At 37.0% G+C, this 19,309-nt stretch overlaps 1 protein-coding gene across 1 annotated transcript; it reads right to left on the bottom strand.

Annotated features, from left to right (window-relative positions):
• Positions 1-634: 634 nt before the first annotated feature.
• LOC105056649 (vacuolar cation/proton exchanger 3) lies at positions 635-19,309 on the bottom strand. The gene is made up of 12 exons (XM_010938915.4): positions 19,078-19,309; positions 17,840-18,091; positions 10,554-10,621; positions 10,428-10,456; positions 10,079-10,275; positions 9,757-9,969; positions 7,920-8,054; positions 5,609-5,725; positions 5,483-5,536; positions 4,572-4,688; positions 1,586-1,679; positions 635-1,013 (listed from the first exon to the last, which is right to left on the bottom strand). Exons 2-12 carry the CDS (start codon positions 18,089-18,091, stop codon positions 1,003-1,005), a joined length of 1,287 nt encoding a protein of 428 aa, XP_010937217.1. The 5' UTR covers positions 19,078-19,309; the 3' UTR covers positions 635-1,002.

Below are 19,309 nucleotides of genomic sequence, written 5' to 3'. Positions count from 1 at the left end.
AAATTTGTTTTGTTAGAAAATGAAGAGCAGCACTCCAATCTATTCTGATAAGTGTGGTAAGGTAGGGTGGAGCTTAGAGGCGAGGAGGTAGGATAGATGTTGAGACTGATAGGGGATGAGATAAGGGTGGAGGTGAGAAGGTTAGTATGGTTGTCATCATAGCCACCATCATCATTCCAATGTTTAACTCCTTGACTTTGTCATTATTTCCATCGTCGTCGTTAAGGTGGGTGAGATCAGATCGAAGAGGAAGACGCAAGGGGGCGTATAGAGTGGGAGGATGGTTAGATCTAGGAAGTATAACAGCAAATTTCTTGATGGTGGTTGGCAATGGGGTGGGGTATGAGGGAACGGTACAGTCCATATAGAGAGAGAGAGAGGGAAAGGTGAAGGGGGCAGCTGCCCCGGTCAATTTGGTATTTCTAAATAATTAATGGTACTTTAAATAAAGAGTAAGGTTATTTATGATTTGTATTGCAATAAATGGAGCACCTAGAACTGGCAAGATGATGAGTGTTCCTATAAAATGCTTAAGCAATCTTTCCCTTCCACTGTAGTGGCATCCGATGGCTGATGGGTTAGGAGTCAAAGCTACCTTTAGAAACTTATATCCATAACTTATACATCATTCCCATAAGCAACTAGTACCACAAAATCACTATAAGGTGAAACATAGTGTTACAATTTCATCGTAAGATCATTTAAAAAAAAAAAAAATGATTCCTGGGCCAACACAGTTCAGGTTCCTTGACAAAGGATATGCTGAAATAATGTGACAAGTAACGTCACCTCTTTGCGTTAGCTAATGCTAGAAGCCTATCTTAATTTCAAAATTTCAACGTGGATGTGGAACAATCCAAGTTCCTTAAAAAATCCAGGAACCTTTTGGGATACACTGCTCGACACTCCATCTTGCCATTAATTCGCGGTGTCTCATTCCACATTGGCCAGCAGAGATGTCAGAATGTGCTGTTGATAATGATCATCTTGTAACTTCAATCATTAATCATCACCTGTGAAAAGCCAGACAGTTAATTATGTTCTGCTTGAAATAAAAAACTGGCTTAGTTTTTGAGAACAGTATCCGCCAACCCCACCAAAATTCTTGATGAGGTGCTGATTGGTAGCAGCCTATCAGGCACTGCACAAAACTGCAGCATGCTTGCCAAATTGTGCGCATTTCATGTTGAAGGAGAGCATGCAAAACATTTAAAACAAACTGCAGTATTTGCAGGCATAATGATAAGCACAGAACTCGTCTTACTTAGTTAACAACATCCTGTTTTACTTTAATATACCAAAATTTTACACACTTCAACCAGATGTTGACATCCTTAAATCTGTTACTTCCATCTTAATTTTATTGGCCTTATTATATATAACAAAAGCAGTGGCTGCAGCTTAAAAACATTGAACAATGTAAATGACCTAATGGTGAATATATGGTTCCCACTAATTTTGATATTTAAAGTAATGAATATATGGTTATTTGACAGAAATTTAAAACTCGCCTTACAGTAGCATTCATAATTTTGAATGAAAGATGAAGTTTAAAATACACCAATAATGTTTTATCAGCACTTACTGCTTGTAGGATCAATATGTACGAAGAAGCTGGCAGCAACAATTAGATAGCATAAGATAAGCATCAGCCCCTTGAAATAGTTTGCAGTACCTTCCTGAAAGGCATATGAGAAAACATGAGATACTGGCTGTTTTTGCTAATTCTTAGTTTTGTTTGTGCGTATTACTTATTAAACATTCAAGGTTTAATTTGATGTTCAAAAGTTTTTAATGAAAAAATCACAAGTCCCATAGTTTGTAGAATAAAAAATTGACCCTATAAAAGCTAGCGAAGGAAAACATTTACATCCAACTAATTTCCAGACCTGTCAATCTCTATAACATATGATGGATTTTTTTCCTAATATACAAGACCTGTCAAGCATGTAACTCAGTCCTACAAGTTTACACACTGTAACATTATACATACCAAAGAAAAATTCAAGTCTGTCAATGCAAAATTTTTTCATCACTATCAGTATAGATATACCCATGCCAGTGTATAAGTTGAACAAAAAACTACTGATTCGCACCAAAAGTGCATTAGTAAAGGGATATATAATCACCTTTACTGAAAAAAGGAATGCATAGTAACTGGTTTCGCTATCAACTCGGTAACACTTTAAAGTTGATAATAAATGGTAAAGTGATCTAAGATGCCAAATCACTGGTTTACCTGTCAACTAAATAACACCTTAACTAGATTCCAGTAAATTTAATTGTTTTGCTTATTCCTAAAAGCCATATTAGCATCAAACCTAGTCCAAGATATTCGGTTTAAATTCTTGAAAAACCAAAGTTGCACTCGGTTGCATTGTCAATTCTTCTATTGTTCTAAATGCAAAAAACATGCCAATTGGAGTCACAAAAATTATAGGAGGAGCAAAATATTAGATTTTACCATTTAGGTTAAGGTTATGAGATTCAGAGTTACCTTCAGATGCAACCTAAGACCATAGTTGCAGTCAAAAGCTCCCATTTGATCTTCGTAGATTGCTCTTAGTTCAAATCTATCCATTAATTATTTCATCAAACTTATTGTTGTGTATTAAATTTGTTCAACTTCAACCTTTTGGTCTGAGTTCAAACAATAGTTTCTTCACAAACCAACCTCCTATTTCTTTCATGGTTCCCAGTTGTCATGCCCATTTATATTTTAAATCACCCTTAACATATAGACTACGTTGTTTTTAACATTGAATAATTTTTAAATCCCTTCTTACAGCTCCCATCTGAGTTATCTTAGTTTTCTCCTCCTGTTTCTCAGACCTTCTTTTCATTACTTTTGCTCATTTGATAGTTCCTGCACATATCTGCACCACTTTAGTTGGATTTTGATTGGTTCTAAGTTGCTTCGTGTATATTTCACTACAAAGCTTCTTCTGATAATCATAAAGATCCAGGCTTTTCCTAACTATTTGGCATTGGCTTAAGCCTCTTCTAATATCCCTGTTTATAACTCTGCTCTTCTTCCATAACTGCAATCTAGAATTCCCTTCTCCACAAGGCTTATCTTATGCATGATGATAATGGCCTTGTTCCCTAAATGCACTCAGAGATCTCACTCTTGTGTGTTTGGTTTTTTTATGTGATCATTGTCTCTGTGTTCCGTAATTGTCCCTTTTTTGTTTCTGCCCCTTAGCTATTGTACTCTATCGTCATTCATTACACTTTGATCCAGTTTCTGTTCTCTCTTGTGAATTTTAATTTCATAACATCATTGACCAATTCTAGCTTTTTGCTCCACATAACCCTTTGCATTGCATATCAGAATACGGGCACCTGCAGCCTTCATCTTTGTTACCAGCTAGGACCTTTATTTAGTTTTTATTGTCTTAGGAGCTACATCCTTATCTTACATCAATTCTCTTCTTCAAACATTCACTATTGGGTTGTCTATTCTTTATAGTGCCTCCATGCCGTTCTTGGACACATCTAAATATCTAATAATGATGTCTAATTTTTGCCATGCCAACCTACATTTGGCCACATTATGTTTCTACCTAAGGACCCTTATAAGGCTTTCACAGCCATTACTTCGTGACTCATGGCATCTGTCTTGGTTGAACCTTGAAGTATAAAGTTTCTTCCATGGTTTCTGCCTCAGCACAATGACACTTCCATATAAGCCTGTTTGCAGACCTCTCCTAATGCCACCACTGCATTCAAATCAGGCACCATCTAAGCATGGCTATGGTCTTCAATGTTATGCCTAACTCCCCTTGATTGTAGTTGAGCATCCTCAGGAACTTATCTTGCAAATTCAATACTTGAAATGGTTAGACCACCACTCGAACAAAATGCTCATATCTTGGCTGCTAGATTAGCAGCTCAGTTTTTCTCCTTTACCATGTTGACATATACGTATGCAGTTGCTCTATCATCTCGTAAGCAGCTATAGGTGGCTGATCCAACCCAACATTGAAGGAGAGGGGACATGAGGAGCTGGGGGCTGGGGATAGTATAGTAGCCTACCATGTAATACTTATGTATGTATTTTGAAGCATGAACATCTATGATGTTTATGTTGATATATTCTTTTATTTCTTTTGCACATCTAGTATGATGCTCATGTTGATATATTCTTTTATTTCTTTGTTATCTGGACAAGTTTGTGCACCCCTAATGGTGGTGGCATATTCTTAATGGGAGACTTACATGTATATGTATGGCTTCATTCCCTGCAGATTATTTATGCATTAATTTCAATGCTTAGATCCTTAAATTTACATGAAAAACAAGAAACCTAAAACAGCGCACCACAGCAGTGTTGCAGTTCAGCCTTTATCTTTTAGGGCATGAGAGCAAAATCTTAAAATGACAGATCATCCATCAAATCCCAGTACAGATGCAATATACTGATTAAGGATACACATGCTTTAGATCACCATCTTAGCACATAATTGAAACAGATGACTTTTATCAACAAGAGAAAATTATCAGCAGTTATGGAGCTAAACAAATAAATGGGAAACATAAACAAAATGCTGGCAGCATTTAAGACAGACCTGAAGCATAAAAGTCACAACAAGTACTGTTATAAAGAGAGTAGCTGTCTCAAATAATCGAAAATTCAAGTCCATTTGCTTCCCCATACTCCAACCAACAACCACGCAGAATGGTATCTGCAATTGGCAGCAGCATTAGTCATTTTCAACCTCAACATAGTGTATTTTAAATTCAAGAAATCATCTTTACAAATGTCAGTTTAATCAGAAAGGAAGCCATGATATTTAAGAAACTCTTGTAATATTTATTGAATATATGTTGCAAGTAATTGATGGCATATAATAGCTAGAATTAACCAACCATTCATATATTGATGCACTTGGAAAAGTATCAAATCATCCATCCATAGATAAATCAAATAATTGATTGCATATTCAAACTTTACAAAGATCCAAATTACAAAAAATAAACATCAGATGCATTTCATGGCTATGACATATGAGCATTGGCCTCTTTTTATTCTATTAGTAGAACCCATAAGCTACAGATATCATAGCTTCAAATACCAAGTTAGATACTATCCTGACTTCATCCATAGAGACAAGCTTCTCAGAAGCATAATATCTTTTCTTACTGGGGAAACAACAGAAATCCATGGGAAATTCTCCCTCACAGAAGCTCCACCTGCCATCTTTCTATGTTCATAGCTTGCTTATTCCGTAGCCAAACTAAGCATATGTACTAAAATCACCCATTGCTGTTTATAATAAATTTTCATAATAGTGAACATAATGGATCGAAGAATTAGTTCTATTATAGAATGTAACAAACTGGTTTCCTTCTTCAGTAAGTGGCAACAACCATAATTTTTCTGCTAAGCACATTCATATAGCAAGATACACATCGCTTATCTATGGTTCACAACAACATACATTAATCTTTAAAGTTTAAACAATATTTAAATAATTACCAGGAACATAGATATCTGTGTAGATGATCCAATGGCAACCCCCAACGTGATGTCCTGCAGGGGGGAGGTAAAACTTAAATCAACAAAACAATTGGATAATCTATGGTTATGATTCAAAACACTTACAAGCTTGTCTTTCATGGCAAACATTATTGCACTAGCATGCTCAGCAGCATTTCCGACAATGGGAAGCAAAATAACGCTGATGAAAGCCACCGGCATGTTCCATGATTCAGATGCTCCCTAGTAGAGAACCACTATGACAATTAGATCTTCAATAACCAATGGATCTACAGCTTTACTATATAAAAAAAGAAAACAATAACCTTCACAACACCAGTCTTGACATAAGATGAAGACAAAACTTAAGCAAACAATGCTTAGATGAGAGGATGATATCTAGTTCAAGTTGAAGGGTCACAAGAAAGGGTGATTGGATTTGATATGAAAACTTGTATACCTTTATTATACAGTAAGAACTTTTTATGGGCGTTGGTTTATTAAGTATTAACTAAGGGTGCCATCAGGTCAGATCAGGTCCAGGTTTTGCTAAACTCAGACCCGTACCCATTAAGGTCTCTAGACTGACTTTTGTTCCATACCCAATCCACTGAAGGATCAGGTCAGGTCTGGGTTTGAGTAATAAATATCTGTATCAGGTTTGGCTCAGGTGGAGGACAGTTTTGGTACCCGTTGGTACCAAATATTATACCTTGAACAGCTAATTAAGCTGAACAACCTATTAAAAAGTTTACAAACATCCAATACATGCTACAAAAATTAAATCATGAACAACAAGCACTTGATGGTTAACTATATGATAATAATGAATTAAAAACTGAAAACATGCACTTTAATCATAGTCAAGTATAAATACCCAAACATGTTCCAACCTATCAACCTATCATTAGTTTTTATTTTTCATATTAAAGAATATATGAATAAAATAATTATATAAACATATACATATATGTGTATCTGTGCGGGCAGGCATGCATGTGTGCATGTGCGCGTGCACATGTGCATGTGTGTGGGTGTGCATGCATGTGTGTGTGTGCGCGCGTGTGCATGGGTGTGTGTGTGTGTGCGTGCATGTGTGCGTGTGTCTATGTGTGTGTTGTGTGTGTGTGTGTGTGTTAGTTTGTGTGTATGTATATATGATGCGTGTCTGGTAAGTTATGCATGTTCAGCTCGGTCAGGCATAAAAATCTCGATACCAGATTCAACCTGAAAGTTTCAACAAGTTTGAGTTTGATTCGATACAACACATTCATTGTCGGATTCAAGTCACGGTTGGATCAGGTCCCTGGTTTGCAGGTTCGAGTGACAACCTCCTATCAACTGCCAACGAACATTTTATTTTGCATGGCAGGTGCTCCATCATCTGAAGTAGCTTCCCCAAGCATTAGGCACAAAGTACTATAGGTTTCGTAAGAGGCTAAGAGCCAATTGTTAAATTGTTTCTAACTCTGTTGATCCCAGCTTGATCTATAGACCCTACCCCATATAGAATGGACAAGTCTAATTTGATAAGTTCTCCAAATTAAAGGGCTCGCCCCTGGATGAGAAATGTAGGAGGATTTTGCCATCTCATGATGACCAATGAAGCAGTTTGCTGAAATGGCTAGCAACAATTTGATAAATTAAGCATTTCAACATGAAATTGCAAAACTAAAATTGGAATGCAATATGCTCTGTTATAGTACTATATATATATATATATATATATATATATATATATATATATATATATATAAAATTCAGCTCCAGAAATGGCAAAAGAAAAAAAAAATAAAAAGAACAATTTCAAATATGATGATAACCAAACTGATGCACTACAAGTTGCATCAAGCTTGTCATGCTTTAATGAAAACATTTTTGATCTTAATACAGTGATATCAAGGTTTGAAATCTCAATGCCTGACATCATGTTATCAATCTATATCAGCCAATACCGACATCAAGTTACCATCTGGTTTGAGGATTCAGGTGATCAGATCCCAGCAGGACGTCCCACAGGACACCGAGATGGAGTACCATTTCATGTGTCGGGACAAAGCTGTCCCGCTAGCATCCTAGCATCCCAGTCGGGATGTCTTGAGACATCTTCTGTTCCAAGTGTCGGGACAGGACGGGACGGCAGCGCGTCTTATTCCATGAAAAAATAGGAACAACCCCATCCCATGGGATTTAAAACCTTTTTGGCAAACTGTTAGTGGATATTGGGGACATAATGTGTACTGCACTGTATTGCTGTGTAGAAGATATAGAGGCACACTGAGATTTCAAACAACATTATTGGCATGGAACTAGTTCTCCTCAACCTTGCAGCTAAATTAAAATTAGAAGCCAGAAAGGTTAACTATATTTAAGAAACAGAAAAAAGATGGTGAATTTGAATGTACAAGTAGAGTAACAAAATGCAAATACTTATTACCTGTATAGCATCAACAAGATATCCAGAAAGAATGGAAATCCATATGGTCAACACAGCAAGCCAGGATACTGCTTCCCATAGAGTAATCTCAGGAACATCCTCTTCATCAACATCTTCCTCATTCTGTCTCTCTTCCTATATCATTGATCATTACATTAAATGTTTAAGAAGCATGTATAAGAGTATAAAACAGGACACCATGAATTGCAATACGCAAGGATGCAATGAGGAACTGAAACCATGCTTCTTTCTTACTATAGCATCAAAGTTATATCAATATGAGTCTCCTGATACACTGACCATGATCATCATACGTCTTGAAAAAGATTGCATGATAATCAAGTATGCAACTTCCAATAGTGTTAGCAGTTGCACATGTTTTATTAGTGATATTTTTCCAAAGAAAAACTAGAAACATACTTTAATGTATACAAGTCCAACGTACGTTGAAAGAATCAACGTAGAGTGAGATGCATGATGAACACTTTCTTTTTGAAATACACAAGATGTTCCAATACTGAATTCTAATAAGCTGAAAAACATAGAAACACATTGAATATATTATAACACAAAATGCCAAACATTTGAAATACAAAGAAGTGTGGATGTATTTATGAAACAACCTATAGAAATGAAATATAGACCATGTCACCCAAAAAGATACAATAATTATTGCTATAATTTTCTCATATTACTCTCATCTCTGCGGCAAAGCATGTAAGATTTTATAACAGCACTAGACTAGTATAATGATAACAACCACTAGAAAGAAAATGTAATCGTAAGGAAACAAGAGTGGAATGTCCCCCTATTAAACCAGGGAAAACAAAGACCATGGCAAATGGATAAACAATCATCACTAGAAATGATTATAATAAACAAAGCAACTTCTTTACTGAACAAACATGCATAGCATTACTTCATCAAAACATAAGATATTTTCTTTTTATTTCTTTGGGTTTTTGGGTGGGTTGGGGTCGGGCGGCGGGTTTTTTCTTTTTTGTTTTGGTGGTTTGTGGGGTGGGGGTGGTGAGCTTTAAGTTACAACCATCACCAAGATTCACAAGGATTATGTTGGGCAAAACAATGTTGGGTCATGAAGACCAGAGTAGGATAATGGGTCAACGGGGTCAATGGGTTTGACCTGTGCACAAGCATAAGTCAAATAGTCCTGATCCAACCTCAGGTCTTGCAAGAATGGCTCAACATTGCACAAATGGTCATAGTTGACGCAACCCAAGCCATTTCCACCTACAACTCAAGCAAGCTTAGGTGAGTTAAACATGGAAGTTGCACATTGCTTAAGTTTCACACAATTATTTCAAACTTCAATCAAGGCTTCAGGTCAACTTAATTGCTAATCGAGTAAGCTCTCATCAAGTCACATATCTAGCCCAAACTGAGCAGTTCATAAATGGCTCACTAAGTTCAGGAATCAAAATGGCTCATATATGTAATTTCTGCTATAGAACCTTAATAAGCAGTGAAAATTGATCCAGGCCTGGGAATCAAAATTTATACCAGGAATCAGATTAACTACTGAAACATATTCCTATGCATGCCATAAAATGTGATTTTAGAATCAACTGAAAGCCAAAAAAAATTAAGAAAAAAGGGAAAAAGATAAGTGTTGATCGGTAGCAAATGCTCATTTAAAATGGCACCGTCTTTACAATCATTATTTAGGGAGATCTAGATTAAGAATAGGTGATCATTTTCACAAGATCAAGGGACATGTGGCTGGAAAAACCATAAACTAGTCATAGAGAAATCTATAATTATACTCCGATAAATATAAGTGAAACTCCAGGGTCATGAACTAGATCAAATGACTTACTCCATCAACAGGATTGTAAAGACTGGGCTGACTCTTCAATTGAAAATAAAGGTAGGCAGCATATGCTACAAGCATGACACAACTGCTAAACCTTGAAAGAGACACTTCTGATTTCCCATATTGCACTTCAGAGTGTGTAGAGTGAAGAACTGCTGGAAACATTATACCCAAGACAGCCATCAAAAGTAACCCCGAGTTTACCAAAGCGGTTGCCTGTTGTAGAATAATGTGATATTATAGGATGAAAATATGAAATACAAAAAACACACCAGTAACTGTAGAAATTTTTCACAGAAATGACTTCAATGTTCTAAGAAGCTACCTTGTTGAAGGTCTGATCCTTGCTATAATGAACAACCCCTCCAGCAAAGAAAGCACATCCTAAAACTAAGAGCATATTTGATAGGATGGAGCCCAGCAAGGATTGCTGAACAACACGAATCATTCCATTTTTCAGTGCATATATTGATATTATCATTTCCGTCGCATTACCAAATGTAGCATTCAACAGGCCACCAACTGCAATTCCCAGATATTACTCAATACTGGATTGAAAATAATTTGGGTACAAACAAGAAGTTGCTTGGCATAAAATAAAAATGAAATGTCTACTATTTCATGAAGAACATGGAACTTCTATTAAGATATTATAGCTATAAAAATAAATGTACCTGTTGGGCCAGTGTAGCATGCAAGCTGCCTGTATGATAGCAATGATAGAATATCAATTGTCATGCCCAGAAACAGCAGAGTTGAGTGCTAGTAGAAGAAAATTTCATAAACACAGCATGACTTACTCAGTAGCATAGCCCAAACGCTCTGCTAAAGGTGTTATGCCTATTAAGCTGAAAAAGAAAACCCATCCCTGAAACATGAAGAAAAGAACTTGTCATTAACTTGCGAATGTAGCCGAAAGTGCTGTTGCAGTGTTGCAGCCACTTTACTATAGCTGTGCAGTGGAAAGAAGGCTTTAAAGGACAAAATGCAATCCTAGATTCTGAATCTAAATTTGATAAGATCTTTTAAGTTAAATTTAAAAGTCCAGTGCAGGAAATAAAGAAAGTTCAACAACAATATAATCTAGATTTAGATTAATAGCAACCATAAGAACTAAAAATGAAAGACCAACAACCGAGTTCAATACACCAATAGTACATATAATGGTCCCAAAAGAAATACCCAAGAATCGAATCTTTCCAAGCTTAATTATTAAAAGAAAGTGGATAGGTTTTAATGGAAGGTTAACAAAGTAATAGGTTACGGTGGTTATGTGAAATGTCAATTACCTTGGATGAGAAAATAAAGATCGACGAGGTTCAAGGTTATAACTGGTTCACCAAATCCAGGATATCCACGACCACGAAGGTTAGCGGCACCGCGGTGGACAAACTCCAACACGAGAAACATGAAAGGCAAGGAGGATCCGGAAGAAGTAGAGAGGAAGGAGAGATCGATCTGAGTGCGAAAAAGAAGTGACCACGAATTAGAAGATAAAGGAAAAACCGTATATAGAGAGAGGAGGATTTAGGATTTCTGCAAAGTCTCTTTTCTTTCTCTCTTCCCTAATAAAAGATAAATCTGTTGGAAAATTATATGGTCCCCGCAAATCTAAATTGGCATCTCCGTTTGGCTAAAAATAAATAAAAAGATTTGCTTCAGATTTGGATCAACCTATTCAATCTTTCTCAAAATACTTAAGCTAGATTGAATCAAACACTACAAACGAAATAAAGAAAAATGATAACTTGATGAATAAAATAAAAAAAACGGCTTGATGCGCTATATCAGTTCTCCCCGGATGGGAGAAATCTCAAACCCATCGAGATAGCCTCTCGATAGCTTTGGTATAGGCTCTCTCGAAGCTAGCGCAACTCTACCTCCGAAATCCAGCTGCTATCAGTCATCGGATATCCTTGCCAACGTACCAAAGATCGACAATGTGTACCCCAACATGTCCCATTCTCACGAACATCCAAAATCTCCTCCACACCCTTTGATGTCATCTCTACATTTGCAATGAAAAGTAGCGCCTCGACATCCGCAGTAGTGGGTGTTTCTCCATGGTACTCAAACAAATCACTCACAATGAAAACAGGGGAGGTAGGTACTTCTGGTGGCAGATTAATAAAATAGGCATTCTTTCCCAACTTCTTGAGAATCTTGAACAGCCCGAACTTTTTCCTACCTAACTTGCTATAACTTCCGACGGAAAATCTCTCCTTTCTGAAATAGACCAAAATACTATCTTCCTCACTAAAATCTATACCTCGGCAGTATAGGTCCGATGTTGCCTTATATTTGGCAATGGAATCCTGCAACCTTTTGTGAACCTACTATTGCACCTTCTGAACCTATTTCAAGTATAACTCAGCTTCTATACTAACTCTACTAGGATAATGGAATGGGTGTTCAATCAAGCAAAAGAAAAAATGGGACGGCCATAAAAGACTTCAAAAGATAATTTTCTTATGATTTTATTGATGGAACTATTATATGTAAACTCAACTTGTGGTAAAATTAAATCCCATTGTGTTGGTCTTTCACCCACCAAGCATCTTAAAAGGTTGCCCAAAGATCGATTTACTACATCTGTCTGCCCATCAGTTGGCAAATGATATAGGCTACTAAAATTTAATCTACTTCCTGCTCTGGTCATCAGAGTTCTCCAAAAATGACTTAAATTTAGTATCTCTATCTGATGTGACCGACCTAGGAATGCCATGCAGACGCACAATTTTATTGAAAAATAATTTTACAATATGTGATGCATCGGACATCTTTTACAAAGAATGAAATGGGCTATTTTAATGAAGCAATCTACAGTCACAAAGATTGAGTCAACATATTGTGCAATTTTGGATAGACCAAGAACAAAGTCCATAAGGACGTCTTCCCAAAGAGCAGAGGGAATGAGGAGAGAAGTATATAAGCATGTGTTCTGTTTTTGAACCTTAGATGTTTGACAAGTCATACAATGTTGAACGAATTATTCTTTGTCCCTATGCATGTTGGGCCAATAGTAGCGATCTTGAACTAATCTTAAGGATTTATCCCGCCCAAAATGTCCCCCTAAACCGCTACCATATAGGTCTTGAACCAAGGACTCTGTCGACGAACCCTCTGGGATGCATAACTTGGTTGCTTAAAAATCCAGACTCAATGCAAAAATCAAAGGACAAACTAGTGTCGGCAGACAAACATTTTTTCATGATAGATCCGAAGTAAAGGTCGTCTTTATACTAATCCTTAATAGTCTCAAGCCCTACAATCTGTAAGGACGCAGTGACAAGGAGATGGGTCCTAGGCTAAAGTGTCGGCAATTCGATTGACTATACCCTACTTATGTCTCAAGTGGAAAGTATATTCTTGTAGAAATACAGTCCATTTGGCATGCCTCTTGTTAAAGTTTTTTTGGAAATTCAAATAATGACAGGCTTCATGGTCTGAGTTAAGGACGAACCCCTATGATCGTCAGTGCTTCAAAGCCTCTGCATAATTGCATAGAACTCGAGATCATACGTAGAATAACGTGATCGAGCATCGTTTAATTTCTCACTAAAGAAAGCTATGGATCACTTTATTTGGGATAACATAACCCTTATGCCACATGTGAGGCATCACAATCAACTTCAAATACCGTATCAAAGTTAGATAGGACAAGTACGGATGCACTCATGAGCCTATCCCTAACCATTTTGAAGCTCTGTTTGGCCTCAGAAGTTCAGCAAAAGTTTCTCACTTTCAAATAGTCTTTTGATCGAGGCAATCAAGGAACTGAAATTTCGAATGAAGCATCGATAGAATGATGCAAGTCCATGAAAGCTTCGAATCTCAATTATGGTTTTCAGGGTTGTCCAGTCTTGAATTGCCTTAATCTTAGCAGGATCTACTTTAATCCTCTTGACAGACACAATATAGCCTAGGAAGATGAGGCTGTCAGTTAAAAAAGTATACTTCTTAAGGTTCAAATGCAACTGATCTTCTCTCAAGGTCTGAAGCACTTGTCACAGATGGTTCAGATGGAGTTCAGGACTCGTCCTAAAGATCAAAATGTCATCAAAGTATACCACGATGAATTTCCTAATGAATGACCCCAACACTTGATTCATGGTATGATGAAAGTGCTTGGGGCATTGGATAGCCCAAAGGGCATAACCAACCATTCATATAGTCCTTTGGTTTTGAATGCCGTTTTTCGCCCGTCTCTTGATCGGATATGGATCTAGTGATATCTACTCTTCCAGTCAACCTTAGAGAATATCTTTCGCACCCCCTAGATCAACCATGTCATCAAGCCTAGGGATGGAGAACCTATACTTTATCGTAATCTTATTGATAGCATGACTATCTACGCACATTCACCACATTCCGTCCTTTTTGGGAGTGAGGAGAGCAGACACAGCCATGGGACTCATATTTTCTCTAATGTACCCCCTATTCAATAAGTCAATGACCTATCGATGTAGTTTTTCATACTCTGTTGAGCTCGTCCTATAATGGGCTAGATGTGGGAGACTCACCTCTGACACCAGGTCAACGCAATGCTGAATATCTCTCATAGAAGGTAGGCCATCACAAGTTTCTCCAACATAATATCAGAAAACTCGTCTAACAATGATCGAACAGCCAAGGGAATCTTAGGAGTTTCAGTTATTTCTTTTATCACTAAGACAAAAACCATAGGGGATCCTACTAGGTTTTTGCCAAATTGGGACTTGTTCAAGGTTATCACAGATTGCCCCTTAGTGGATGACGGTTTTTGGGATAAATTTGACTTAGGCTTCAGCTTTGATGTACTGTTGAGTGGAATCAGTCTAATTTTGTTGTTGTCCTTAGTGACCATGTATGTATTCTCTTTCCCATCATATATGGTGCCACGGTCAAACTACCAAGACCTTCCTAAAAGCAAGTGACATACGTCCATGGGCATTAGATTGCACCAAACCTCATCAGTATAAGTCTTTCCAATGAAAAATTTAACTAGACTTCGTCGCATTACTGGAACCTCATCCTCGTCCTTAAACCAAACAATTCGATTAGATTGTGCAAGCTTCTCAGTTTTTAACTGAAGCTTGTCAATCATCTCTTAAAAGATAAAGTTCTTTATGCTCCTGCTGTCAATTATGACAGAACAGAATTTTCCCCCAGCATTGCAGACAGTTCGGAAAAGACTGCATCATCTCCAATCGTCCTTGGTCGTTTTGGGTGCTACTAAGACTCGATTGATCACTAGATTTGATTTAGTAACTTCAGCAATCTCATCAAGGATCTCGCTATCTCTGGTAGTATCTTTTTTTTGCACTTCTACCTCTTCTTTCTGTTCACTTTCATCGGCATTTTCAATCAAATTTATCCTAGACTGAAACTGTCTCAAAGGACATTCAGATAATTTATGGCCCGATTGTCTACACTTTTAACAAGTGATATTGGATCCCGAGGGCTTAGGACCTAAAATCCCTTTACCCTTAGTATCAACAACAGGTTTTGGAGGGGGGTGGGTGTCATTTTTCGGAGTTGGTTTGGTTCCTACAGTAATTTTCCTAATTATGTTTCTCTATCGAAATATTTGCCTTTTCAATTTGGACTCGACCTTAAATGCATGATTGTAGGTTGCATCGATCCATAGAAAATTGCAAAAGATTAATTCATCTTGAATTTGAGGACGAAGCCCAATAAGATAGCAAGCTATCTGTTATTCTTCATCCTCAAGGTCATTAGGGGTCTGTAAAATATAAAATTCCTCGATGTATTTTTGCACCGTCTTAGATCCTTACCTAAAATTGTGAAGTTTTTGGAATAATGTTTGTCGATAATCGGTGGGGAGAAATTTTTCTCTAAGCTTCTCTTTCATTCTTTTTCCAAGAGGTGATTTGCTCCTTATCTTTTATAATCTTATCATTTTGGACTTACTTCAACCAAACTAAGATATGACCTTTCAACTTAAGGGAGATAAATTTGACCTCTTTGTCCTCAAAGAACTCTTTCCATTCAAAGAATTGTTCTAACTTGTCGATCCAATATAGGAACTCTTCAAGTTCTAGCCTACCCTCGAACTCACCGACATCTACCTTAATACCTTGATCCCAACGTGTGGTGTTCGCTGGATGTTGGATTGGTTAGTTTCTCCAAGGAGGTAGTCGAATCCTTCTACATCAGGATCACTCTCAAAATCGGTAGCTCCATCCCCCCATATTGATGAGTCATGTTCATGGCTTCTAACATTTGTTGTATTTGATTTAGTTGGTTTTGCATATTTCTCATAGCCTCTTATTATCTTTCATATACCTCTCTTCAATCCCTAGGATTTTCTAAGTGATTGTTCGCCATTTTGAGATGCTAATGGCCTTACAATGAGATATTAATGATTTAAAGAAGTTGTGGACAGCCAGCAAGATACAAGAGATGGACTTTCAATACTTTTTTTCTTTTCAATCTTTTTAGATAATAATGAAGTGCAAGTGGGACAAGTTCATGCAACGTGTGTGTAATGATATATGGTTTTAATGATGCATCTAAATGAAAGCCTTTGGATCAAAACTTGCTCTGATACCATTTAATGTAGCCGCAAGTGCTATTGCAGTGCTACAGCCACTTTACTATAGTAGTGCAGTGGAAAGAGGGCTTTAAAGGACAAAATACAATCCTAGATTCTGAATCTAAATTGGATAAGATCTTTTAAATTAAACTTAAGAGTCCAGCGTAGGAAATAAAGCAAATTTCAACAGCAATATAATTTAGATTTGGATTAACAGTAACCATAAAAACTAAAAATAAAAAGCCAACAACCGAGTTCAATACACCAACACCAAGTACGTATAATAGTCCCAAAAGAAACATCCAGGAATTGAATCTTTCCAAGCTTAATTATAGAAGAAAATGGATAGATTTTGATGAAAGGTTAAGAAGGTAAAGGTTAAAATGATTACGTGAATTATCAATTATCTTGGATAAGAAAGCAAAGATTGTCGAGGCTCAAGATTACAACCGGTTCACCAGATACGGGGTATCCACGACCATCAAGGTTAGTGGCACCACGGTGGATAAACTCCAACATGGAAAGGATGTAAATAAGGAAGATCCAGAAGAAGTGGAGAGAAAGGAGAGATCAATCTGAATGCAAGGAAGAAGCAACCATGAATCAGAAAATAGAAGCGAAGCCGTATGTAGAGAAAGGAGGATTTAAGATTTCTGTAAAGTCTCTTTTCTTTCTTTCTTCTCTAATAAAAGATATATCTGTTAGAGCATCATGTGGTCCCTACAAATCTAGATTGACATCTCCATTTGGCTAAAAATAAATAAAAAAATTTGATTCGGGTTTGGATTAACCTATCCAATCTTTCTCAAAATAATTAAATTGGATTGAATCAAACATGACAAACGAAATAAAAAAATTGAGGACTTGATGAATAAAATAAAATAACAGCTTGATGCACTGCATCACTTACATATCTTTCAGATTTAAAACTTGGAAAGGACCAAGCATACCAACTTGTGAGCTTTGCAAAAAAAAAAAAAAAAGAAGTAACTGACAACTTCAACACATAGCAAGACCGAAAGCAATTTTCCAATCCTTCTTACTAACTGAAGCAAGAACTGTGACAAGTAATGAGCCAAATAGTTCAGCTTTGGTGATTAAGTATACTGACCACACCCCACTGCAGCATTTTATGGAGCTCCAGTCCAGAAAGAAAATTTTACAATACTACAGAAAGCGTTTTTATTTGTTTTAATCATCTCTGACGCAAACCAGAACCTTCAGTATGCATGTATACTCATTTTTAACCCTAGTTCATGATCATGATAAGATTAACTAAAGTTGGTTATTTCAGGCAAAACTTGAATATAATGACAGAAAATTTAGTAATTGGAGGGCTAACAAGTAAAGCACAGAAAAATTTGGATGTTGACCATCCATTTTGGGATCTTGTGCAAGTAAGTTGTTCATCGACTGGAACTTGTTAATACAAAAGCATTGCGGCAATTTTATTATTTCTTTATTTATTAACAAATGTTTACAATGAGAAACTAAGGAACGGCTATAAACAAGCAGTCTAGCAGCTGAAACTACAGTACCATGACATACCTGCTTTCCAGTAAGATAGTGAAGTATGACTGCCAAAGGTCCAAAAGGTAATAACACATTTATTTTTGCTTTGATAAGAACAATATAAATACTCATCAGTAGTCTACTACGTGTTTTCCTAGGGGTGAATGACTGAGCAACAGCGGCAAGTGACCCAATATGCTCGAACGTGTGCATCTTCCTTGCATCAAGAGGCAAACTCACAAGAGTTTCTTCATGTAGTTCAGGGTCTGGCTTCCCTACAGGTCCCATCTGCATAATTTTTTCCCAAACAGTGAGTAACATATGAAGTTAATTACAAAGACAAAAATCGAGAAAAAGCACGGCTAAGAGCAATCATCTTCGTAGTAACAAGAAAGAGGAGAATAAATCAAGTCACATATTCATCAAAACTATCATACAGACAAATCTACAATACATCACTCTAGATGCACACATACAGCAAAAAGTATAAGGGAAAACTGAAAAAACAAAATAGGATGAAAACAAAAAAAGGCAATAAACAGGTCATTAATCAGGTGACTTAGTGCATTGTAATCAACAGTGTTACATGCCGGTGTTCATAGAATTTGATTCTGATATGATGTTTATCAATAATTGGTTAAACTGCAGTCCATAGCGCCATCCAATCGTCAAAAAGCAAGAAGCAAGAGATGATCACTGTATGTATTGGATGTACAGAAGACCCCCTTTTTTTTCCATTCAGTAGACAGTCACCTTGTTTGCTGGCTCACTTGGTTCAGGTTCTGATTCATACTCCATGATCTGATCCCTTCTAATCGTATATAGGTTTATGCATCAACTCAGTTAGCTTTTCATGCTACATCAAACCATAACTTGTGCAGGAGATGCCTTGATCCGTACATCTTTTTCATATTTCACGGACTTCAATTTCCTTCATATGAACAAATTAAGTTGCTATGGCCTAGCGGCATTTTCCTCGATGACTTCTTTACCAGTTTCTTCTAAACTATTTGATGTGTCCTTGAAAGTTGACAATAAATTTATAGTCAGTCTTTTCCGTTTCATACCACACGAATCAGAATGTTTAGGGTTTCAAGTGCTCCAATCAAGGAATACATAACACATTTCTTTCCTAATATTCAGATGTTGAGCAGAAATAGTCAGATCCTACGGCCATGTATATAGATCATAAATTTTCACATCGCAAAATACAAAAAAGGATTAAAAAAATGATTCAGGGTTCCGGCATTTGATAGATAGGAATCATTAGTTACCTCCTGTGATTCTTCCCGCTGATCAGAGAATAAAATTTCTAAAATTAGAAATTCATGCGGATGGATCGAGCCCTCAAGGAGATTGGTAAAAGCAGCAGAAGCGTGATGCCGATCCGGAGATTGCCACCACAACCAAAATATAAAGAAAGAGATCAGGCGAGAAAAAGACCGGCCAAGAGAGGCCGCCGGCTCTCCAAAGGGAGAGGGGGGGGGGGGGAGGGGGGGAGAGAGA

The sequence above is a fragment of the Elaeis guineensis genome, chromosome 13 (assembly GCF_000442705.2).
Source record: "Elaeis guineensis isolate ETL-2024a chromosome 13, EG11, whole genome shotgun sequence".
Lineage (NCBI taxonomy): Eukaryota > Viridiplantae > Streptophyta > Magnoliopsida > Arecales > Arecaceae > Elaeis > Elaeis guineensis.
Note: the sequence above shows the minus strand (reverse complement) of the source record. Positions and strands in the feature narration are given on the sequence as shown.

What these genes read in the sequence shown, in the direction of transcription:
- LOC105056649 (XM_010938915.4), bottom strand. Translation starts at nt 18,091, where the DNA reads ATGGGACCTGTAGGGAAGCCAGACCCTGAACTACATGAAGAAACTCTT. An exon ending in ACTATCTTACTGGAAAGCAG is followed by an intron (nt 10,622 to 17,839) that starts GTATGTCATGGT and finishes TTCATGTTTCAG; the next exon opens with GGATGGGTTTTCTTTTTCAG. An exon ending in TTTACAATCCTGTTGATGGA is followed by an intron (nt 8,055 to 9,756) that starts GTAAGTCATTTG and finishes TCAATGATATAG; the next exon opens with GAAGAGAGACAGAATGAGGA.